The following is a 25,950-nucleotide window of genomic DNA, read 5'->3' on the forward strand; positions in this document are numbered from 1 at the left end:
TTATGATTTTCTCTTGGGCCTGGATCCCACATTTTATCAAGTTTGCCTTGTCTCTGCCCTGTACCGTAATGGACAAGAGTTGGGCAAGCCCACTCCACTGCCCATTGTCTCCTCAGATATGGGACAGTCTCCACAGTATGTCATGGATGGGCAAAGAGGGTGTTGTGCCATCTTAGCAGCCAGGCAGCCAGTCCCAAGGTGAGTGTCAATGGTTGGCTTTATTTGTTTTTTGTTTATAAAATGTATATTTGTTGTAATTTGTCATGAGGTTGGCTTTGACTTGTAGTGATCCTATGAATGAGAGATCTCCAGGAACAGTGGTCTTCAACAAGCTTACTCAGGTTCTGCAAACTCAGGGCTGTGGCTTTCTTGACCAAATCAATCCATTAGTGATGTGGTCTCTGACTTTTCCTTCTGCTTTTCTCTTTACCAAACCTAATCATCTTTTCCTGTGAGTCATGTTATCTTATTTTATTTGAAAATACAATAGCCAATGCACAGCCATTTTGACTTAATAATAATAATAATAATAATAATAATAATAATAATAATTAATTGTATTTCGCTTTTTCACAAAGGAATCAAAGCAGATTCCAACAGTATAATTAAAACATCAAACAATTAAAATTACAGTCAAAAAACTCCCAAACCCCAACCCTCCCCCCAATCATAAAAACAGTGATCAACCCATAAAAAGAGATTAAACATCCAAATTTATAACTGTCCAATAAGAATACACTAAAATTTTGGGCAGATTAGCGCAAGAAATGAGGGGGAGATGGGAGGATGAGTTAGACTTTGAGTTAGAGTTCAGGCATCCTTTTGGACCAACTTATTTGACTTTTTGGCAAAAATTATCTTTCTGGCAAATAAGCGGCTCTACAGACCACCCCTTTCCTGACCGGATCAGGGCTGCGGCAACCTCATGTTGTGGCCCCAATCTGGCCTTTGGTGGGCACAAAAAGGAGCCAAAGGGCGCCATAGCCATGGCAGTGCAGCTGTATGGCATCCTTTTGGCCCTGCATCATCTGGCCGCAGCGTCAGAGGCGCGCCATGATGCTGCATGCTGTCTGAAGCGACACATGCCATCATGGTGCCCTGGGGACGGTGTCAGGTCTATATAGGGCTGGAATAGATCTGGCAAATCTAGTACCACTCTTCAAATGAATTGACTCTTTTCATGTCAGTTTTCTTCATTTTTTAAGGAGCCCTGGTAGTGCAGGGGTTAAATGCCAGTACTGCAGCCACAAGGATATGAGTTCAATCCCAGGACTCCAATGTTGACTCAGCCTTCCTTTTGTAGGTCAGTAAGTTCCCATCTTGTTGGGGGCAATTGACTTACAGATTTTAAACCATTTAGAGAATGCTGAGTTTACTATTAAGCAGTATAAAAACGTAAATGCTATTGCTAAATGCTAAATGCTATTCACTGTCCAGTTTCCACAACTGTACATAGAAGTCGAAAATACTATGGCATGGATTATTCTGACTGTTTATCGATTCCAAAACTGTGTTCAAATCAAATATAGCTTTGCCAACACATGGGACTGATGGCTAAGAGCAGCATATACTTCTGCAGTTGTTTAATATTTGTAAAGTTCCAACAGTGTCCTCCTTGGCTATCCATATGGTGCCCTCTGTCTTTCAGTTTATTCTGTGCTTGATATGTTACTTTGTTTTTATTATGAAGTCTAACTATGTTTTAAGAAAGAACCTTTTGAGAGCCTTGTCCTACTTTCCCTGGAGTATAATGTGGTCTCTAGTTTCCCATTAAATGCTTTATTTCAATTCAACTCTGCACCTGACAAATCCTGCCTCTTCATAGTTAAATGAGTGTCATCTAAACAAAAATAGCCTCTACCACTATAGGTTGTGAAGCATCCCTAGAAGGCCAGAATTTGGCAATATTACTTTTTAAAAGCCATACTTGTTAGAGGATTCTGGGAGTTGTAGTCCAAAAAAGTAAAATTTCCAAGCTCTGCAACTCGTCCAATCTCAGGATGTTGGTGTAGAGTTCATCTGTCTTAATTGCTTTTCAGAATCCTCCCTACAACTTCTATTGACCTTGTAACTGAACTGCAAGCATCTGGAGGCTTTGATGCTTATGGGCTAGAAATACAGAACTTGGCTCCCCGAGGATGGGCCAAAATCAAAATTTTTGACCAACTGCATCAAGTGATGAGTGGGCGATGGAAGGTACCTATCCGGGTGCTTCCTGTAAAGCCAGGCCTTACTGTGGAACAGATGAATGGTGTGCCTCAGGTAAGGACTTTCAATAAAGATCAAAGTAGATTCTCAAAACAGGATTCTTACTGGTAACACCTCTTTTCTGTGCAGCATTAAGAAAGCATCCTGCTGTTTGTCTCAGGGAGGTCTTGATGAACCATTTATTTCAGTTCTTCATACTGAGTTCCTCCATTCTCTATAGCATCTCTTTTAGGTGGCTATGATCTCAGACAGTTTTCCACTCAAATCCTCTCCACTTAATAAATATTTTCCCAGAGTAACAACTTACAGAAGGATAGCCATGTTAGTTAGTTGCAGCACAAAAACAACACTATTGATGTTTTTCCCAGGATGATGACTAATTCTCAGAAGACTGAAACAAACCAAAATTATTTCAACCTCTCATTGACTTGTGTTTGCATATCTTTTAACACTCATCTAACTAGAGCTGACTTTGTTTCATCTCCACAGGTTGGCAAAGCTGAGCTTTACTTGCGACTAGTGAATGCAAGAGATGCTGATATGCAGTCAATGGCTGAGATCCATCCAGGCAATGCCGCCCTGTATAAATACCCTCCTACAGTGAGTGGCACCTGCCATTTTTACCTGTCTTGCTTTTTTATGTCTCCTTGACAGAGTTAGTCTGGGATGCAGGTGAACTCCTTTTGTGGAATATCTCTGAGCCTTATTCTATGTATAAGGAGTATTTGGAAGGTTGATGTATCAATTGTGGTGATAACCATACCTAGGACAGACACCAGAGACTGGTATTGTCTTGCATCTAGTGTGTCACAGATTTATTTATTTTATATCCTCCCTTTCCCACAGTATGGTATCCAAAGCTGCAAGCCAAGGTGGCATATTCGGTGGCATATTCCAGCAGGGATACTCCCATCCTCTTCTTGGTTTTTGCCAGGGTGTGGAAATAATTTATTTTAAATATATAACAGCAGTTGGGGGGAAAACCTAGTGGTTTAAACACTAAAATTTCAATGTCTATGACCTTTTTTTAAAATGATAATTAATGTTTCACATTACTCTAATTAATCACGGCAGTTTTTGGAAGAAATATAGAATGGGACAATATTTGTCCATTTTTTAGTCATTTAAAATTAATTCTTTGAGTATACATACATTTTTAATTTTTTTAAACATTTTATCATTAGCAACTTTTCTTTTAACTACTTAATTTCAGTGTGTTCACCTTAGTGCTAATGTTTCCAGACTCTGCTTTTTTGCTATATGTTCTCCTACCCTGTGTCAGGAGGCAAACGAGAAGTAATAGGAGTGAGCAGGAACCGCGTCCATCTGTCTTGCCTTCTCTATTTAGATAGTGGTGAAGATTGGGAGTAAATGGAGAGGGGAAAGTAAATGGCAGCAGTGATTGCAATGAACAGGAATAGATCAATTCATGAAAGACCGCACACTGTGAGGGTATCTTGCCCAAGCTTCCCCTCAAAATGTGGAAATGGATAGTGGTGTCCATATAAATTGTTCTTTGCTGGTACAGCAGAATATTTTTACAGTTACATATACAGCCTTACAACTGATTACCAATGTGGGTCAATTGGGTGAATGGTCAAGACAGAGACACTTCAGAAGATTTGGTTGAACATCTAGTTGACATTTTAGGAACATAAGTATTAGTGAGAGAGGACTCCTGCTTCCCTCTTGATCTTAAATAGTTTTGTAAACGAACATGCCTCTGATGCTCTGTTGGGTGAAAGTATTGCTTGAGGCTTGAGGTCATGAGTTTTGCTAGGGAAAAAAGTTACTCTCCTTTTGGGAAGGATGTAAATTCTTTTAAATAGCTTTAGCTAATTATTGAACAGAATCCCAGAATGATGTTTCTGAATGCTGTTGGTATGGTGTGGTGTATTCAAATTCCCATCCTGCTGTTCCATTGTTGTTGGTTTCAAGAGAGCTTGGCAAAGTTATGTTTGGACTACAACATCCAGAATACCCAGGGCGCTCTGAGCATTGTAGTCCAAACAAGTAACTTTTCAGGTTTGGGGCAATGGAAGATCTCTTGGGAGTATGTAGTCTATATATAATCTAATGCCCTCCAGATGCTTATATTTATAGGGCGCAAAACTGGAGAAGGCTGCTGTATGGAAAATTCTTTATCCAGTTTCCTTGGGATGAAAAGTTATTGTACTTCAGTTATTTGAAGAAAATGCAGTATTCATAAGATATCAAATGGAAGCAAGACAATTTGAACAAATGGCAGAAGATGGATGACAAAGTAACACAATGAGGAGTTATTAGAAAGATGGATGACAAAGGAGTTTATCAGACAAGGGAAATTGGAAGTATAATCCAATGGCAATCTGAACGCAATCATGGGGTTTAACGTTATTGCGTGATAACCCACTACACGCAAATTCAGGCAATGGGAAGTCAGTCTGAACACAATCGTGTGGTTTCACGTTATTGCGTGATAGACTGCCACATGCAAATTTGGGCAATGGCATGCTATTTTTGGGCAATGGGAAGACAGTTCGAACGCAATGTGCATACACGTAATTGCACTAAACTAGCGACTTTAAGTGAATGCATTCTGGCCCCACTTTCTTTTCATTCAAATTTAAGAGAAATTCCTCCCATTTGATAAACTCCAAAACATCACAATGAGGAGTTATTAGAAAGGTAGCTGTGTTGCAAAAAAATCAAGGAGTCTAGAATCAGGTGGACTGAGGTCTTACTTCACAACCACCCAACAGCTGTATCATGGTCCCCTTGCTTTTCTTGGTATCTGTCACCTACCTGCTTTAATTCTGCTGTTTCTTCTTCTCACAAATACAGGTGTGCAGTTCCATAGCACCTTCTACAGACTTCCCTCCAGCCCAGCGCTCTTTTCACCCTGCCTCCACCAGCCTGTCCTTTTCTGTCCCTCCTTACACTGGTTTTGTTGACCCTCCTCCAAATCAGGAACAGCCCCTCCAACACCAATCCAATGAAAGGTGAGGAAAGTGGAAGACAGCCATCTTTCTTTCCACTCTCCTATTCTCCCTCAAAGACTAAGCTTTCCTGCTAATAGGAAATTAATCAGCATGGAATCATTATTGTTTACCCCTGTATCTTTGTATCTCTGTGTGCTTTGGATTACAATGGCTTAATATAAAAGGGTAAGATTAGCACCTCTAATCCACCAGTATTTGTGATCATTTTCTGCTTGATCCAAAGACTTTCTTTAAGGGTTTATTGGTGTGTGGCTCTGGTGGTGGTAAAACTCAGATTGGGTGCATTCATTCATATCATCTATTCCCTGAAAACACCACACATTGTGGAAATGCTCCATCAGCTCATCAGAGAAAGATTATAGCCAGTGATGTCTATAAGTGATTACAGTAATCTAGGGACCCTTTAACATTACACAATTATAGTGCTATGATTCCATTTCAGTTGGCATGGCCACATCCTGGAATTTACAGTTCAGGGAGAGGTCTTAATTTCTCAGCCAAACAGCCCTTACTGAACAGCAAGCCTAAGGATTCCATAGGATGCAGCCATGGCTGTTAAAGTGGAATCATAGTGCTATTATTGTGTAGTGTGAAAGAGCACTAAGGTTCAAATGCTGATCACATGTTCTCCCAACAACTTTTATGGTGGTGGGTGCCTGTTTCTCCTGACCTTTCAGTGTTGCACTATAGCAGCACACTAGATGCAGGAGAAATCTTTGTGGATCTACATATGTAGTTGTTGAATGATTATTATTTTCCAGATTCTCTCTTCTTGTGTGTACATCCCCACCCCTACCAGATTAAATACATTTACACATTTGTGGTGCATTAGTTCATAGCTGTTAACTAAAACAGAACCTCCAGTGTTCATAGGTGTTATTCACCTCACATCACTACATGGAGCTCAGAAATTTTACTTTTTGTGGGCTGCATGTTCCAGGATTCCCCAGCCAGCATGTGCAATTTCAGTGAGGGATAACAGAAGCAGTATAAATTGGCTGTGTATTCAGCGGCTGCTGAGCTGGTTAGTGACTCTTCCAGCTGCAGGCTGAATTTGCTTAACTTCTTCATGGTACCAGCTGAATCCCTTTTTCTATACACAGGGTAATCACTATTCCTGTCTCTGTGCAGAGAAAGGACTTAGGACTTAGGAGTCTATAGGAGAACAGGTCTAGAGAAAGAGAGAGGCTCAGGAGTGTAGCTGTGGTGGTGGGGAATTAGGCCATTGTGCCTCCCAAATATGAATTCTGTCTGCCCCAATTAAATTTTCCTTCAGTCTTCAAATTTCTAGGTTTTCAGAAACTTAAAACTTCAGTTAAAAAATAGCAATACACCCAAAGAAAAAGGGCAGACATTAGTTATCAAGGGAATGCAAACAGTGAATATACCTAAAGACTTACAGATGGGAATAATTTTAGATGTCTCACTTTCTGTAATGCTACAAACCTGAGGACTGAAGGAATATTTCATCTCAGGCAGAATATTTTATTGGTGGGAGGGGCAAAGCCCTCATTTTGCTTTCTTTATAACTATACCCCTAGAGAGGCCTATCTCTATGACACCATCTGGTCCCTCAGGAGGTTTTCCAGGAAGAGTCTAACCTGGCCCCTGGACTGTATATTGTACCTTACTCCTGGTATAGGAGAAGCCAGCCACAAGGGACGTTATCAGAGAAGGGAAATTGGAAGTATAATCCAATGGCAATCCGAACGCAGTCATGGGGTTTCACGTTATTACGTGAGAGATGATCACACCCAATTTCAGGCAATGGCAAGCTATTTTTGGGCAGTGGGAAGTCAGCTGGAACGCAGTTCAAATTCACGTAAATTCGCTGAACTAGCGAATTCACGTGAATGCGTTCTGGCCCCACTTTCTTTTCATTTGAAATTAAGAGAAATTCCTCCCATGTGATAAACTCCAAGGTGTCTTTTACCTTTAGCCTTTGCTCTTGTTTCATTTAACAGCTACACATTACTTTCAAATAGTGTTGTTCCATATCCACATGCTTCATCAGTAATGCCAACTCAGATACAATCTCTCTTTATATTGAGCCACTAGTCATTCAGTTTCATTCCCATGTCTGTGCTGACTATTTTTGTTTCTGCATTTTTGTTCTAGGATATTTGATTGAGAAAGAATGGTATATGTTCTTCAGTCATATATATAAGAAAGGAGAGTATATATGTATACTGTAGTACCTGATCATTATTTTTTGTCATTCATCTAGATTATCTCACATCAGCCTCCAGTTAGTGGTGAATGACTTACTACTTAATACCACCCTGTTTTGCATGTTGTACACTTGACAAATAGTCTGTAGATGTAATATGCTGACAGTTCCCCATATCTTTTAAGAAAAATACATAACAATTGAATCCTACCAACAAGATTATTTTCTTTTCACTTACTTTTCTGTACATCATATTTTACTTATCCATATGATTGACTACTCCTAACATTCCTTCTCTGCTTCCTAATACCTAGGTGGGTAATGTTTGGGGCTTCTTAAAGAAATAATTTTCTGATCTTGGTATTGTAATCTGTTTAGAAGTAGCAACCTTCTTCCTCCCCTTCTTCATTTTTCCTGTCTCCCACTTTCCTGGCTGTGACACTGGCAGCACCAAGATACCAAGAAGAAAAGCTTCTCTGTATCCTTCCAGGTAAAGACTGAGTACAATGTGTTTTATTCCCTTTATGTCAGTGGGATGATGATCTCTCCTATCTTCTCCCAGCATAACTGTTGAAATAGAGAAAAGTGGTCAGAACTGCCTGGCTTGCACAGCCCCACAAGCTGATGATGCAAAATATAATTCTGCTGCCTAGAGAAGGAGCTGGCTCACAGGATCCTCTTGAACAAATTATATGCACCTAGGGTAACTGAAAGCTAGAGTCATTACTGGATTTAAAAGACCTAGGACCAAAGCCTAAGACACAAATATGCATATTTATTTATTTATTTATTGCCTATGCCATCTTCATTATTAATGTAAGTTAGCTATAGATCTACAGTTCTGGAATATAGATTCAAAGCTGGAACCCAAAGAGGCCAGGCTCAACAACACTCTTGCCCAAAATCTTTTGACATTATGTAGAATGAGATGATCTGCAATCATTCTGCATACAGTACTGGACTGACAGCTGAATTTTACTTCAAGGATGGCACATACTGGTCATGTAGGGATCACTGCTTAAAAAGTAGTGGTTATACTGAAATGTGGGTTGGTGTAGCTTTACTGAATCAACTATAACAGTCCTGTATACCATATAACTCTGTCCTCTAATAGAGCAGAATAGTCTGGGGAATCAGAAGAACCGGCCAGAGAAGGATGGTGCTACTGCCTCCTCTCCCCAACCTCCCCTACATTCACTGCCTGTGGTGACTGCCTAGCTCTGCCTAATAGTAGGACTGGCCACAAGATGGATTGGTCTGGAAGTCACATTGGTTCAAAAGCAGTGGTAGTTGTGAGGTAATCTGGGTCACTACTGCTTTATCAAATCAAATGAGATGTAGGATTTACTTTCATTTGAATTAAGGTCAACTGCTTAACTAGCAAATTTCTTCTATGGTGGGAAAGTGATATTTGTTCCCAGTGTAGAAGAATGCTGCATGCTGTTTCAAGGGAGATGTAAAGTATGTTAATAGCCATCTGATTATTTTAGAAGTGAAACAGCACTCCAGAGGCCACAACATCAGCATCAGAAAGAAAAAGGACAATTGGGGTTCATCCTTGATAGAGTGAAAGGTGCCCCACTTGGAGATGGGGTCATCCGGCTGACAGGTTACCAGCAGAAAACTGGTCAGGTAGGAATCAAATGCTACTCTGTCATTAGACTCGCTGTGGTATAATGGTTAGTGCCCCATCTAGGAACTGATATACCTAGGTTCAACATTCCTGCACTCTTAACATGATTATAGGGGAAAGGCTTACATGCTTTTCATGAAAAAGCCCTGACTAAAGCCTTGGCACTGTCAGGTAGGACTGGGGAAAATCCTTGTCTGAAACCTTGAGCAACCACTGCTAGTCAGTGTACACAATATGGAGCTAGATAGAGCAAAGTTTTGATATGTTGTGAGGAAGTTTTCTGTATTCAAGGTAGCTAGGAGCTTCTTAACTGTGGATGAGAGCTATGTAACCTGCTCTGGTGAACATTTCTGAAAATCAAGGCTGAGGCCACAAAGAAACTGTCTTCTTCTTCCTATAGCACAGAACTTATCAACTGAAAGGGACTGGTGGGCCATTCTACCCCAATGTAGCAAAATCCCCTATGCCTAAATAAAAACATATAGAAGACTTCAGAGTCTTCTTTACTTCTTGCAAGCTCCTGCCTAACCCAGGGCAGTATATATGGAGAAATTTAAGATAGCTGAACCTCACAGTATATGCTAGGACTATAATATCCTTACTATTCAAAAGCCAGTCATTCTCTAGATCAGTGCTTCGTAAACTATCTGACATGGGGCGCTAGCAAGTTTTTTTTCTCAGTGTCCTGGGAACAGGGACATTATTCATATAATTGATTACAAGTGTTTCTTTCCTGGAAACTTGCCACAGACAAACAGTCAATAGCTTGCAGACCAGCAAGTGGTCCACAGACCACCCCTTTAAGGAGCATTGCTAGGTTATGTCATAAGAAAAGCTAATAGAACCATTCAAAAGTAGAAAATGTTTGCATGTAGTATAACATGTGAAAATAACTGAAATTGGGACATGTATCACATTTAAAAAGCAACAATGCTTTCCTCTAGGTGATTGCCACCAGGGATTCAGGACTGAATTACTTCACTAATTCCATCAGATCCAACATCAAACATGGCTACTTCGTGTTTGGAGAGCAAGAGGTACAGAATGGTATCCTGGACAGAGATCATTAAGTTTGCAGATGGGGAATTCATATTCACATTCCTATTGTGAACTGTCTGTAGGCAAGTTATTGTCTTTCAGGTTTAACTTATGTCATACCCTGGTTTTGAGGCCACTAACAGAAAAGACAAACTTAAAACATGACTGATCAGGTTGCAAAGGAGATCAAGATCCAAAGAAGTTGGAGGAAGCAACAACATACATGTGGTACCTTTCCCACAGCACTGGGGGCAATTATCTCACAGGTATAATTCAGATGTAAACACCTGTCACATCCAGGATTAGGTACAGATGCTTCATCTAGGTGGATGGAATTGCTGCCCATACCTCATTATCACAGAAGCACAGCTGCCAATTTCCCCAGCCTGAAACATGCAAAGGAATATCTGTTTGCCTTATTCATACAAAGTTCCACCTACCTGCCCGCCCTCCCTCTTTTGCTCAACAGCATCAATGCCAATTGCCCTTGGACAGTTCAGTGAAATGCAAATAGTGCATGTGAGGTATTAACTGTGTGCACAGAGGTTTTTTTTGTAATGGCACTCAGTAGTTCTGTTTGGCAACCATGTATCCAGACAGTCTACATTTCATCAGAAAATTCCAGGTGATCATGATTCTGGGACAAGAATAATCTCAGTACATATTCTTTGCTGCCTTCAGTCGCTATATTGGGGAAAAGATGGGATATAATAATAATAATAATAATAATAATAATAATAATAATAATAATATGATGATGATGATGATGATGATGATGATGATGATGATGATGATGATGATGATACACAAATGTTATGGGCTGCTGCGGATGAGATGTTTTGTAAACAGTTTAATCTATGCTAACTGCCCTAGTTCTGTAACCCTGTATGAAAGATTTATGTGAATATTGCACCAATACCTATACTGTACTAGGCACTCTTTGTCATAGATTCAGCATCAGCAGCTTATGAAGGGAAATAGCTTCAACTTTTGGGGTTGCCTGAGTTCCTGTCTCTAGGATGTTTTTATTGTTATATGCAAAACATGGGTTTTGACTTGTCCTATGATATGGCTCTGCATAACTGAGCCTAGAACAAGCTTCACCTATTCTTAATGAGAACACAGAGAAGATTTTTAAACGATTAATGAGGAAAGGAATGGATGAAATGGGTGATCATGCTGATAGTTTATAGCAAGATAGTAACCATGCATACCACCCTACTTCATGGTTCCTCTGTGCTGCTTTCCTTTGTCTCCTTCAGATAACCTTCCGGGATGTTACACCACAGGAGGACATGATCCTTATCATTCGCTTTTACCACTGGCCCAGTGGGAGGATGGCATCTACCCCTTGGGACAAAGGATCAAAGCCTCAGCGCCAACCGTTACTGGGGAATGAAAAATGGCTAGCTGCCTGGACTATGCTCAGGCTGACCAGGCTGTCTAAATCTTCTAAGATGATGCTTGCAGGTATTCTGCTCATATTTTAGTTGGCCTGGTATTAGAAAACCCTCAGTTGCAGAGGTGGGTAACTGTATGGGCACGCAGGGGCCAATTTTTATCCTTGTGGGCCACACCTGCATATTCTGGCCACAGTGGCATCACTACAGGGGTGCAGGGGCTGCAGACTGTGCCAGGTGACATCCTAAAGAGGGGGGTGACACCACTGTTCCTCAAACAACTACCTTTTGGCAGAAATGGGCTTTGGCATTCATCTGCTTCCCTTTAAAATGCTTTAAGAGATGGTGGGAATGAGGTGAAGTTCAGTTGGAGGAGAAAGGAGAGGCCCCAGAATTTTTTATAATTAAAATTTCATATTTCAAAATTTATTTTTAAAATGTAAAAATTTGAAATTTTAAAAAAAATCTTATTTTTAATTTTTCTTTAAAAAGATCACATTTTAACCAAATCTTCACTATGTATATGTAAATACATAGGTTGTTCTTATGATATTGTAATTTGAAGGTATAATTTTAATTTTGCTAGTTGTTTATGTCACAACTATTAGCATTACATTCAGTGGTATATGGGAATTACAATTTACAAGTAACATTAGTGCAAAAAAGCATTACATAAGGATCCTGTATGGTGTGAAATGGGAGGAGGCCAATGGGGAGGATGACACCATAAGTTACTGCACTGGGTGACACCAAACCTAGTGATGCCACTGCCTGGGCATACTAGAACTTATGCAGTGTAACTATTGGCTCCAATCCTTGTGTTATTCAGCCAATATAATCTTTTTAAAAAGTTGAGGGTATTTGTGGCCTGAGGGAATGGGTAAAAACTCAGTGTTTGTGGACTGTTTTGGGCTTTAAAACATTAGCCCAAAGTCAGCCCAGGAATATTTTTTATTTGGGAGAGGATTCAGGGAGCTTAAGGGGGAGGGGTCTTTGATGTTCTCAAAATAAATGCTCAGAAGCTGCATGAAATCCATGTTCTCCACCTCACCTCTACATGAATTAAGTATTTCATAGTGCCAGTCCCTTTGTAGGAGTAAAGATTTCTCCATTGGACTCTTCAGATGAAGTGAAGGAAGGAGAACCTAGAGTACCTGTTTGGAATACAGGGACCCACACGCTGACGCTGTATCATGCCCCTGTGCCACCTCTAGTATCCTTGTCAGGGATGGTAAGTGCACCACAGGGCAGGATACTAAATTCAGATAGGTACATACATGTAGCACATCAGGGATACAACTATGGGAGAGGGGGCAAAATGGGAGTAATGCCCACCAATTAGAATGATGCCTCCCTAATTAAATTGCCCTTCTGTCCCCAAATTTCAAGCATTGTAGTAAGTAAGGAACTGAAAATAATTCATATCTAGAATAGGTCTTGTATTCCTATTGCCTTGGTAACATTGCTTGCCCTTTTTCTTTGGATGCTTAAATTGTATTTCTAAATGCTCAATTTTAAGATATTGCAATGCCAGAAATGTGGATTGAAGAAAAATTTCAGGTAGGGAACAAAATACTCATTTGAAGGGTCAATGTCCTTATTTTGCTCCACCTATAGCTAAACCCCTGGACACATCAACATTAATGTAACAGCACAGTGTACAGGAGACTGGACAAAATCAGTTGATAATTCCAGTCTTGCAGTTGTTGTTAAGACAACACTCCTAAATGGTTCACTTAAAACTAAATGGTTTAGCTTAACACTAAAGTCATTTAAAATAGAAGCTGTGTAATATTTGTAGGATTATCATTCTATAGTATATAGATTCCCTGTTTCTTAGTCATCTCTTATCATGCTTTCTTCCTTGCTGGCACATGGGTGATGCATCTCAGTCAGCAGAACAGAAGGACCAGGACTTTAAGCTGTATGGTGATGCAACTTTGAGACTGCACATCTTTAGCTCCCAGAAGCCTGAACTTCCTTTTCCACCAGAATCACCATCTGTATTCGACCCTACAAAAACATGGCCCCATGTGAGTACTGAACATTTTAAATAAGTTTTTTTTTAAATGAAAATAGATATAGATAGAGTTGATTATGGAATTGGCTCATTGAGACAAGTTAACATATTTAATAAAAAGAAACCCACAGGAACACTTTTTGAAAATATGGAGATTTTTGTTGTTGTTGTGTGACTTCAAGTTGTTTTCAACTTATGGTGACCCCAAAATGAGCCTATCATGGGGTTTTCTTGGCAAGATATGTTCAGAGGAGGTTTGCCATTGCCTTCCCTTTGGGCTGAGAACATGTGATTTGCCCAGGGTAACCCAGTAGGTTTCATAATAATAATAATAATAGGTTTTATTTATATACCGCCCAATCGCTGGGAATCCGAGCGGTTTACAACAGAGGGGATAATAGACAGTTCTCTGCCCTCAGGCTTACAATCTAAAAGACACGACACAAAAGGAGAAGAGAATGGTGAGGGGGGGGGAGGAGATCAGGTCCAGCATTCTTCTCTCCCTCTGAGGCCTGGACCAAGGCAGATGGACCGGAGGGAGGGCTCTTCTTCTTCAGGCTAGCCCTGATGGAGTTGGGCCAGCCTACTCTCCCCCTCATAGGCCGAAAGATGACAGTTAAGGAGGGAGGAGCCTTTTTCTTTAGGCTAGCCCCTGATGGAGCTGGGCCAGCCTGCTCTCTCCCTCATAGGCTGAAGGATGACAGTTAAGGAGGGAGGAGCCTTTTTCTTCAGGCTAGCCCCTGATGGAGCTGGGCCAGCCTGCTCTCTCCCTCATAGGCCGAAGGATGACAGTTAAGGAGGGAGGAGCCTTTTTCTTCAGGCTAGCCCCTGATGGAGTTGGGCCAGCCTACTCTCCCCCTCATAGGCCAGAAGATAACAGTTATGGAGGAGGAGCCATTTTCTTCAGGCTAGCCCCTGATGGAGCTGGGCCAGTCTACTCTCCCCCTCCTAGGCCGGAAGATGACAGTTATGGAGGGGGAGCCTTTTTCTTCAGGCTAGCCCTGATGGAGCTGGGCCAGCCTACTCTCCCCCTTCCTAGGCCAAAGTGACAGTTATGGAGGGGGAGCCTTTCTCAGGCTAGCCCCTGATGGAGCTGGGCCAGCCTATTGCTCCCCCTCCTAGGCCGGAAGATGACAGTTATGGAGGGGGAGCCATTTTCTTCAGGCTAGCCCCTGATGGAGCTGGGCCAGCCTACTCTCCCCCTCCTAGGCCGGAAGATGACAGTTATGGAGGGGGAGCCTTTTTCTTCAGGCTAGCCCCTGATGGAGCTGGGCCAGCCTACTCTCCCCCTCCTAGGCCGGAAGTTTCATGGTCGAGCTGGGAATCAAACCTTGGTCTCCAAAGTCGTAGTGCAATATTCAAACCACTACAACACACTGGCTCTTAGAGACCTTTTATGCAGTATATAAAACAAACAAGGGGGATTACCAGAACTATGGGGTTTTATAGTAAATAGAGCCAACTCAAATTAAACTTGATTTATGTACATGAAAGAGATATAAATTATAAGTAATTATTAATTTTGATTAGTAAGAGAATGTAATAATGATTCAAGGAGAAGTTAAGTGGTAATTATAAGTCACATTTAGAAAGAAGTGGGAAGTCTTTTTATTAGGGGTGGGGGTCAGGGGGTGAATTGTGCATATTGTGTGTATTACAAAGTATTTTTTTTTTGTGTGTATGTACATTTGACTCATTTTTCTTTTGTTTTCTTTTAAAAGCCAAATTAAAAATTATTTAAAAAATGAAAATAGATATACATATATAATGTATTGGCTAGAATATATATCATATAATATATTGGCTGCTCCTTACATACACTCATGTAATGCTCACCTTGTTGTGGGCCTTCAAGCCATTTCCAACTAAGCTAACCTATAACAGGGTTTTCTGGGGCTGAGAGAGTGTGACTTCCTCAAGGTCACTCAGTGAGTTTCCATGGCTGAGCGGAGAAACTGAACCCTGATCTCAAGTTGGAGTCCAACACTACACCATGCTGGCTCTCAAACCTCACTAACCTTACTTACACCAGGATATATATTGGAGGCACAGCATTTTCTTGCCCCTGATGCATCTCTGGGGTTCTTGGCCACTGACTGACTACAGGGATATGCCCTGCCCAGCCCCATACTGGCTGCTTGAGTATTCAGGCAAATAATTGCTATATGCTGAAGACAGAGGGAGTTCCTTCTTGCTTATGTGCTCTTGCACATGAGATAAAATTTGAGAAAAGGGAACAAACAGCCTCTCTCTTGCAACTTGCAATGCCTTAAGTGTGTATTACTACCAAAGACTTTACTAGTGGGCTTAACGGATCTCATTCATTATATATACTGTATATAAAATCTTTTCTTGACTTGAGGAGGCTAGACGTTATCACAGGTTTCCCATTTGCTCCCCAAATCCAACTTGCACAGTGTGTTATAATATTCTCTGGGTTGGAACTCATTTCTGCAGGAAGCTTTTATTTATCATGTCAGGGAGACACCTCCTGTGGAGTCTTTTGATGCTGGGGATGGCTTTGACTTGTACATTGATGGAGCTCGCTTCCTGCCAGATGGTGTCACAGTTACCAGGGTGGCTGCTTGCATCTTTACCAGAAGCTACAAACAGTAAGGAAGGGTGGCTATTTTTCCTCCCACTCTCAAAATATGAAAGTCATTCTACTAGCACATGTGTCAGTGTTGTTGTGGGTCCTGGTCTGAATTTTAACCTTCAGATGGAGAGGAGCTGCTTAGATAGTGTCAGAAAGCCCAGATCATGTGGGGTAAGTCTATGAGATATCCCTTTCCCATGCCAGCATTGCTTCAGTTTCAATATGCTCATGTCAAAAGGAATTGTGTCGTAAGTTTATTGCACATCATCTGCAACATCTGACATTATCCAGGTGACATAAAGAGAAGTTACTAAAAGAGTGACTGGTTCCTATGCAATAATGTTAGAAGAGCCTCTAGTTCAATAAAAAGAGCAAGTCTGAAGGATAACCATGAGAGAAGCTAAACCAAGCCAAAATCAAAGAACCTGTAGGATCTTGTATTCTGAATACAAGTACAGCTCAACAGAGACATTCCTATGATGCTAGTGACACAATGGATGAAAAGTAACTGAGAGTTTAGGCAGGAACTGTAAAGACAGATATTGTTGGGGTGGGAGGGATTGCCCTCAAAAAGCATTAACAGTTCTAAGAGGTTCTGAATAGTGTACTGTGCAGGTGCAGAGCACCCATTTGTGTGAATCAGAGATCATGAAGAACTAGTCTAGACCTCTTCTTTCTAAAATCTAGTTTTGTATGTGTAAAGAGAACTTTATTTATAGGAGTTCATAAGATCATAAGATCTCTCATTAATGGTTTGAAGTGGTAGACTGGAAGCATGGTTTTGCCTTTTCATCTCTTTTTGTGAACTAAGCCAAAATTTATGTATCCGAAGTATATTAGGAGGAAGAAAAAGTGGAAAGAGAATGGCTGTCAAGCATACAGCTTCATGATATCCCTTTTGACAGTCATTCTTTATTGGTTTTTTTACCACTAGTTATGAAGTTGTAGCCTGAAAGGGTTTCAGTTCATTCCAAGGTACCTGCAACAGCAGAGTTGTTTGATGATCCTCACTCATAAGAAAATGCTCTTTTCCTTTTTTTTAGGATTGGCCCAGACATTTACACTGAGATTGATTTGAATAGCAGCATCTTTGATCCAGTTTACAATTACTCAATTGAAATGCGAGAACAAGTGTTAACACCTTGTGCATTTCTTCTCTTTAAGGTTTGTGCTGAGTCTGGGTGATATGTAGGTAAAGGGGGTGCTAACAAATGCCAGTATTTCTAAAATGAAATAACTATGGGTACTAAATGGAGAAAAAATACTAAATAATGTATCTGGATACTCTGCAGGTTTATTCCATTGACCCCTTCAGCTCTAGGCTGATACAGATTGGCTGGGCAGCCCTCAATCTTTTCGTGGAATCTGGAACATACACAGCCCCAGAGCCAGGAGCTGAGGGGATTCGGGTGAGTTAACTGAAATGGAAAATAGAATTCAAAGGAATCAGTCTAAGTTCTAGAAATGAAGTTAAGGAATGGCTTGAATCCAATTTTACAACGCTGATAGGCTCTGGGAGGGTAGTGTAAGGAAAACTGCTGCCTTCTTTGTCTTAAAGGTACCTAATTCATCCTTAGTAGTTCTTATTTCAAGGAACTCTCATTGTCTTCTGAAGACCAGAATGGTAACAGAATAATATTGGAAAAATTCCATTTGATATCAAAAGAGAGGCTTTCATCATGGCATGAGGATGCATTCAAGTTAATAGAAAGTTCCATGTAAGAGTTCACAAAACAAATGATTTTTTTCCTGTTTGATGTTAAGGAGAGACTGAGTTGCAGAATATATTTAAAAACGGTTTATTCCACAAATACATCTGACACATTCAGGGACTGTTACAAGAAAAAAGGAGGGGGTCAATAAATATGTATTAACACATGTACACACAAGGCATAATCAGCAAGACTAGTAATGATTAATGCATACATATTGTCCATCCACCCACCTTTTTTAGTAGACCCAAAAAAGGCCAAATAAATATTTCTTTGCCAAAATGCATTGGGTAACTTGTAGAATAAAACATCCTGAGACTCAGTCTTCCCTTTACATCAGGCATCATTAGATTATCCCAGTTCCTTCTAGTTTAGATGGTGTGCCCTGTATAGCAACACAAGACATTTTCCAGAGGTGCAGTAAAACAAATGCTTTTGCCCTGTCACCTGTACCTAGAACAAAACTATTGCAAGAAATAGGATGCCAAAACATGATGATGATGATGATGATGATGATGATGATGATGATGATAATAATAAAACTTATTTCTATACCGCTTTTCCACATTTATCAAAGCGGTGTACGGAACAAAAGGATATAACAATACAACAGTACAAAATAAAATTACAATATATACATACGATAAAACTGTGTAGAAAATTTCAAGTACAATTTAAAAACTATTAACCCAAGTCAAAGCCAGCTGAGCTGATGATCCATGATGCAAAATACATATGGGGGGGGGGGGACTACATGATATCAGAGCACATGGGGGAAAGCTTGAAGAAAGAAAAAGGTCTTTAGTTTCTTTTTAAAGAGATCCAGGGAGGTGATAGAACGGAGCTCATCGGGAAGGGTGTTCCAAATTTTTGGGGCCGAGACAGAAAAGGCCCTTTGCGAGGTCAACGCATATTTCACAGTCAGAACCCTCAACAGATTCTTCCCGGCTGACCTGAGTGTGTGGGGTGGATTATATGGGGAGAGGCGGTCCTCCAAGTAACCTGGGCCCAAGCCATGATCTGTTGGTTGTAGTTGATTTACTGTTTTCCCCCAGGTCTCCTTAAATGATGGTGCTCACCAGCTCCGAATTTTTCACAATGGCCCTTGTCCAGACCAGCCCTTCTCTATCCATACTTTGACCTCAATAGGCCGGTAAGGCTCTCCAGGCTTGTATCCCTTATAATTCTTGCCCCACGTCATCACCAGATTTAGAATTTCTTAATATGTCTTCTTATCTTCCCCATAGGTATGTGCCTTGTGCAACCCTGCTGGTGAGGCTTCTCAAGGCTCCTGTAGATTCCAATCATCACACCTTGAAAAGAAGTATGGTCCCCCAGACACACTGGGTCAAGCTGGGCCTCTTCCAACCAAGGCCTGATTATTCTGATAGGGTCTATTACTCATACTCAGCCAGGCCTACTGCAGGAGAAAGTTGCCTCTATGAAGCCATGATGACCAGGTGAGCTGAGCTTATTCTGGCTCATACTTTATAGGATTAATGGAAGACCATCTTAGCAGCCCTAAATATGTCTATCAGTATCCCTATTCCAAATCACCACTTGCAAATTTCTTATGTAAGGGATGTTAACATATACAGTTTTATTCCTTTTAATCTGCTATACACTCATAAGACCTCATGCACTGAAGGAGTTCGCCACCATTCGAATCTATTGTATTCGTGCTGATACATCATCTTGGAAATGACAGAACTACTCTGTCAATGTTTGCTGCTCAAGCTCGATATTGCCTGGTTTGAGCATATTTGCATAATCTCGTTCTCATACACTGATGAAGGACATTCTGCTTGGAATGGTATCCTTTCTTAAAGTGAGATTTCAGTGTGGTATCTAGGACATTGCTTAGTAACTACAGTTCTGGGATAGGCTCTCTAAAATGGTTTGCTAAGCAGTTCCTCCAAATAATTTTAAATTTCTTTGCTGTCAGATATGCATTAACTACATCAAGACTGGATGTGTATAACGTGCTGTATGAAATACAGTGGCTTGATTTTTTAACAGAACTAATTTGATTCTATATACCTGAAAATACTTAAAGAGAAGTAGCAAAGTTAGAAATGATGATGTTTGAGTATCATTTAAAATAGCAGCATTGCCACCTATATTTTTAAAGATAGCTAAGTTAGAAACAAACAATTGAGCTAAAAAGAAATATAAGGGCTTATAGTAAAAACTGAAGACAAAACATCATCATATTTGCCCATGTAATAATTTATTAAAGGACATTCACAAAGGAGTTTATCAGACAAGGGAAATTGGAAGTATAATCCAATGGCAATCTGAATGCAATCATAGGGTTTAACATTATTGCATGATAACCTGCAACACACAAATTTGGGCAATGAGAAGTCAGTCATGGGGTTTCACGTTATTGCGTGATAGACTGCCACACACAAATTCAGACAATGGCATGCTATTTTTGGGCAATGGGGAGCCAGTTCGAATGCAATGAGCATTCATGTAATTTCGCTAAACTAACGACTTTACGTGAATGCGTTCTGGCCCCACTTTCTTTTCATTCGAAATTAAGAGAAATTCCTCACGTGTGATAAACTTGAAAGAAAATGAGCCCCAGAGCCAGGAAGCACAAGAAGTACTACTCTGGTTTAATACAGGACACTTATTAGATGCTTCTCTAAGGGGCTGAACAGGCTGTCCCATTTAGTGCCATGACAACTACATGCTGTGGCCCTGATCTGACCATTTTATGGTTGAGACTCAAATCTAAACATAAATGTATTTTATGTTTCACATATGTTTCACATTCACAGAAACTAAAGGTAATTTTATACAACATTTTACATAATTTTGTGCATGAATCAAAGTTTGCATACACTGAACCATCAGAGAGCAAAGATGTCACTACCGCATCCACCCATGAAAAAAGTGTTGGTTTTTGAATATTTTGGATTTCAAAATTCTGGTCAAGGAAAAGTCAACCTGTAACCTTTGATTTCAAATCATTTTAGAATTAAAATGTTGGGTATATGAATGACAAGTTTACTAAGTATCTGCCATACTGAGAATCACAGCTTTTGTTCCATGTAGATCAGTAGTTTCAGTTCGAGAAATTGTTCAGCAGCTTGCTGGATGTAAGAAGTGTTTAATCACAGATGAGGAGATCTCCACTTGGATCCACCAGAAACTAACATGGGTACCAGGCAGCAAGGCACAGCCTTTCAACCTCACCTACATCTCCAGATACATCCCAGCATATGGCATCAAGGTGAATAGCAGTGCCTTGGCTAGCATGAGCAGTTTTGTACACTTCTGGGTAGGAGACTAAAATTATGCACACACTGATTTGGGAATAAGATCCTCTGATATAAGTTAGGAGTATATATGCACAGGATAAAAGTGTTCATATATACTACATTTGAAGCAAGCCTCTGAATCTGGAATGGGCAACATACTTCCAGTCAGAAGTTACTGAACTGCATATCCCATCACCCCTCTCTATTGAATGTGCTGGGAACAGATTGTGGGGGCGACACTCCAAAAACATCTGGATGCCATACTGTTGACACATATTCTAAAAAAGTCATCAACAGGACTGCTTCCTTATTACAAACCTGAATCTAGGCCTGCGCTTGAAAACAGCATCCGACTTTTCTATCTGGCTGTGTACCACAGCCTCTACTTCAGCTTCATGTACGGTAATTAGCAGGCAATGCTTTTAACAAAACAGAATCAAATACTATAATCTGCTTAATTGCTGGGGATAGGCACAACAGCAGGGTCAAGATGAAAAGTTGGCAACCCTATTTGTGTGTGATTGTGCTAGTCTTGTCACCACTATTGTCAAACAATTTCTCTTTTAAATAGAAAAAGAACTCTTAAATTGTAAGCAGGATAATGAGGAAAATCAGCTACAGGATAAACCTGAAATATATATTTTCAAGCAAAAGTTCACTAACAGCTGCCATTCCCATGCACTTTGGTAGTATAGTATGCTGTGAAAAAACATAATACCAACATGAAAGAGTAGGTAGACTTATCAAAATGCCCAGACTCAGCGTAACATGGACCCCTAAAACAGGAGTAGGCAAAGCGCAGCCTGTTAGCTGCATGCAGCCCCCAATGTAATTTTTATGGCCTCAAGGGTCAAAAATATTTCAAAACATGTTTTTCAAATTTTTTTAAAATTGCTCCAAAATGCGCCCAAATATTGAGTGGTAATTTCCACCACATATAGAGCTCCCCCAAGGGTTCAAGAACAATTTTTTGCAAAGCAAATTTAAAAATAAAACGTTTGCCCCAAAACGTCCACTTGAGAGCATGAAGTGCATTTTTACCACATTTTGATGGCACCCTGGGCCAAATTAGACCTAAAAGATTCATTTTTTGAAACCCAAAACATGGTGAAAACACACCCTTACCCCCTAGAGGTTTGGAAGCTTTTTAAAAATTGGTTTTTATTTTTGCAGGAGCCAAGTATGGCCTTCCATAGTTGCCCACCCCTGTACTAAAAGTTGTTTGCGTCTCTTGTTGAACTGAAAGAACAGGAATTCAAAGGGAAGAAATGTCACAGAACCCAAAGTTACAAATATCCATGTAAAATATCGAGCTGTCGTTACACCTGAAAACTATTTTAAGAATAAAGTGATGCTGTCTGATAAAAGATGCAGCATATAAATCACTGGAATAAAAATAGGAGGACAAGAAAAAATACCTTTTTTCAGTAGAGCACAGTGGAATATATATAACATTATCTCAACTTTGTATGAAATAACAGAATCAGCTTCACGTTCCCTATACGATTGCTATGAGGAGTAAAAATCCCTATATTTTAAGGGTTATCCTCAGAATTAAAGCAAATCAGGCTCAGCACTCCACCCTTAAAAATACTGAACTAAGTGAACTAAGCCTTAGAAGCCTTTGTTATATGTTCTGCTGTTCTCTAGATCGATCTCTTATTTTCTGTGCTGTTTCAGTTTGCAGTGGATAGAGCAATGAATTTACCCTGGTCAGGCTTGACAACAGCCCAGTTCTGCTTCAACCCACCTGCAGCATTTTACTTTGGAAGACAATGGCTGAAATATGACTACCCCATCTCCCTTACAGAACTTGACACAAACAGCTATGAGAAATGGCCTATATGGCTTGATGGCTTCAAGGTATTACTGATGTAGTCCGTCCACTATCCATCTACAGAAACAACAATCCGAAGAAAGAAAGGGCTGGATCCATAGGATTTCGGTAGACAGACCAGGGGAATCAATTTTAATTGACAGAGAAGGGATATCCTTCTCCCCATTACATCACTTCTTATACTCTCAAAACCAGTTCTGGAGATCTAGGACTCTTTGGAGTTTGTTTTCAAGCAGAAAGTGATAGAGATTAAAAATAATGAAATCAATACAGGGTTTAGCCCAGATGTAGCAATCATAACAAAAAGATAGTGATCAGTGCACCAAAGCAGGGGTCATAGGATCTACCTCACTGAATAACCTGCTTACAGCTGTAAAGTGAAACCACCTGTATTTCAAAAAAGGTATCCATAGAAGCCGAGTTGCCAGTATGGCTGTTTTTTACTCTTTGGGAAAAGTTCTACTACAACTCCCAAAATCCCTACTAGCATGACTATGCTGAATGTATATATATGGGAGTTCTATCCAAAAAGTCTTTCCCAAGTTCTGAATAAAATATTGGCTTACTTATGAACAGTGTGTGTGTGTGTATTGCAGTCAATTAAACTGAATCATATGGAAGGTAATTGGCGGAAATTGAAAGAAAAGCTAAGCAATGTAGCAATGTTCCTGTAATTAGGCTACTAGGTATCTCCACTGTGTTGTCTTTGGCTTGTATACTGGAATTCTAAGGGGGTCCACACACTTTTGCTAGGGTTAGTAATGAGGTTGTGTTGCAAATTTCTTAGGGGCATGTACACATTCCTTTTGTACTTACTGCCCAGTAACTTTTTAGAAGAGTAGACAGAACTCAACTGTGTATAGAACCCCATGCTCTCCAACCCATTACATTTCACTACATATCAAAGCATAAGAGAAATATTTTGAGTCCCTCTGTATGACAGCTTGCAGTCTTTTCTTTCAGAACTTGTTTTCTGTTTTTCAGTCCTCTCCCCACAGGGTTTACTGTGAATATTCAACGGTTATTATTCACCTGTTCAGAAGGGCAGTGCGTTCAGCCCACAGTGTGCCAACCGTAAAAGAAAAGACTCAACCTACACAAAGAAAAGTCATGATAAAGGGAGACCAGTTAGGTAGCACTCCGGAAAGTGAGGCGTGGACGTCTCTCCATGTATTCTCTACAGGTTACTGCAACACTGGTGTTTACCAATTGCCCTTATACCAGGGAGCTCCGAGTGAGGTACAAGTGAAATTTACCTACAAATTTTAATAACCCAATCTAAACCAAGAGCAGAGGTTGCTAGGGATTTTTGCCTTGGAAGCAAAAATATTCATCAAAAATTTCTGGGAGCTGACTTGTGGCATAAATATTCTTCTTTGCAAATATTTTCTTGTATGATTTGCCTGCATCACTGTATGACATGTTACATCAAGTTACAAATTGTCCAAGTTCTTTGTAGCTGGGGAAAAAATCATAACTACAAAGAAAAAAAAAACAAGTCTACAGACAGTCTGTAAAAAAACATGAAATCAGATGGATTCTAGGAGTTAATGTCTATGCTCTGGAGCACATCCTTTCCTAAGAACCAAGTCCTACAATCAGTTGCTCTTATTTCTAGTTTAAAATAGAATTTGGTACATTGGCTCACATTTGGCTATTGACTTGTCAATATCACCATTTTATCATTTCCAGTTTTGGGGGTTGGGAAGTGCTGGTACAAAATTTAGTTCAAAAATGTAGTGGATAGTTTTGCTTTCAGGAACTGATAGTACAGAAAAAGCTGTAACTCATTTTTTCAACTGGTGTAGTATTATACTCATATAAAACATTTTGTACTGTTGTGAAAGCTTTACTGTTCAGTGTGTTCCTTTCCTGAACAGATGATCCTGGCTTCTTTAACTGAAGGGAAATGCAGCAATGTTATGAAGAGCATGCTCGATAAGCAAGTGGTAAGTGATTAGCCAAGCGTTTGTTCTTAACTGCCCGGATCAATTTCAACCCATGGCGGCCCTGATGAGACATCTCCAAGACCCCCCATGCTCCAACACTCTTAGTTCCTAGCCTCAGTTTTGTCATCATGGCTTCCAGGGAGATTTCTGACTTGATCTTCTCTAGGGTCTTTTTGGCCATCCATTGGATCCTCAGCACTCCGCCCCAGCATCAGATCTCAAATGAATTGATTTTCTTCCTATCTTGTTTCTAAACTGTCCAGCTTCCACATCCATATGTGGTAAAAGGGAATACAACTGTATATCTTTGCACTTCAGGATAATTTCAATTTTTTTCATAACTACCCTCCCCATTTTTAATCTTGTGTTAAGGCAAGCATAGGAAGTAGTTTTATAAATAATATCGGGGCCATGTGTTTATACAGTTAAAGCCTCTTTAGAGTGAAGTGGCAAAGTGTAGTTTTCCTTGCAAACCTGTAAGTATGCACAAGTGGACAGCAGGGGTGCAGAATTTTTTTCAGGCTTTGCTGCTGTATAGCAGTCATGGCCACAGAAACCCTAACTGCTCAGAATGCTACAGCGAGGATGGAATTTAAGAAGAATCATGCTGAATCAGACCAAGGTCCCATCCAGTCCATCCTTGTTCACATGGCTGTCTAGCAGATGATACACACTGGAGCCAACAAACTGTATACCCATTGTGACCAGTAACCAAGGAAGGTCTTCATTTCTATGCTTCAGTCTGATCATCTTTTAAAGCCCATTATAGCAGTGGATTTTATGTACACAGTATTTCCAGTTACCTCTTTTCTCCCACTGTTCATCCCCTTGATGATCCCAGGTTTTACTATTACAAAAGAGAAACATTTCTATCCACTTACTACACCTATTTTGGTCTGTCAGTTTCAAGTAGATTCTCTTGCTATTCCAATTGAACAGAAACCCCAAACCAGATGTGCCCCCTGCTGTTTTATTGTGTACATACCACTTCTGCTAGCTGATGTTAATGGAAATTGTAACCGAAACCAACTGAAGGACACTAGGTTCAGGAAATTTAAGTTAAAGCTTAGCCCTATTAATGTTACAATATCCAATGGCTTTTCATATACATAAATGGAAACCACATGGACTCTC

At 40.2% G+C, this 25,950-nt stretch overlaps 1 protein-coding gene across 1 annotated transcript in view; it reads left to right on the forward strand.

The window, feature by feature from the left end:
- Positions 1–25,950, forward strand: part of LOC121928979 — a 33,879-nt gene that overhangs the window by 3,447 nt on the left and 4,482 nt on the right. The window contains exons 2-20 of the mRNA XM_042464304.1: positions 42–198; positions 2,040–2,262; positions 2,698–2,808; positions 5,032–5,189; positions 7,808–7,849; positions 8,850–8,991; positions 9,937–10,029; positions 11,293–11,500; positions 12,555–12,661; positions 13,323–13,463; positions 15,908–16,062; positions 17,090–17,210; positions 17,339–17,455; positions 18,814–18,911; positions 19,006–19,218; positions 20,825–21,002; positions 22,711–22,893; positions 23,852–24,106; positions 24,748–24,816. Of these exons, the coding sequence (XP_042320238.1) occupies positions 42–198; positions 2,040–2,262; positions 2,698–2,808; positions 5,032–5,189; positions 7,808–7,849; positions 8,850–8,991; positions 9,937–10,029; positions 11,293–11,500; positions 12,555–12,661; positions 13,323–13,463; positions 15,908–16,062; positions 17,090–17,210; positions 17,339–17,455; positions 18,814–18,911; positions 19,006–19,218; positions 20,825–21,002; positions 22,711–22,893; positions 23,852–24,106; positions 24,748–24,816 (2,771 nt within the window). The remainder of the gene's footprint in view (positions 1–41; positions 199–2,039; positions 2,263–2,697; positions 2,809–5,031; positions 5,190–7,807; positions 7,850–8,849; positions 8,992–9,936; positions 10,030–11,292; positions 11,501–12,554; positions 12,662–13,322; positions 13,464–15,907; positions 16,063–17,089; positions 17,211–17,338; positions 17,456–18,813; positions 18,912–19,005; positions 19,219–20,824; positions 21,003–22,710; positions 22,894–23,851; positions 24,107–24,747; positions 24,817–25,950) is intronic.

The sequence above is a fragment of the Sceloporus undulatus genome, chromosome 4 (assembly GCF_019175285.1).
Source record: "Sceloporus undulatus isolate JIND9_A2432 ecotype Alabama chromosome 4, SceUnd_v1.1, whole genome shotgun sequence".
NCBI lineage: Eukaryota > Metazoa > Chordata > Lepidosauria > Squamata > Phrynosomatidae > Sceloporus > Sceloporus undulatus.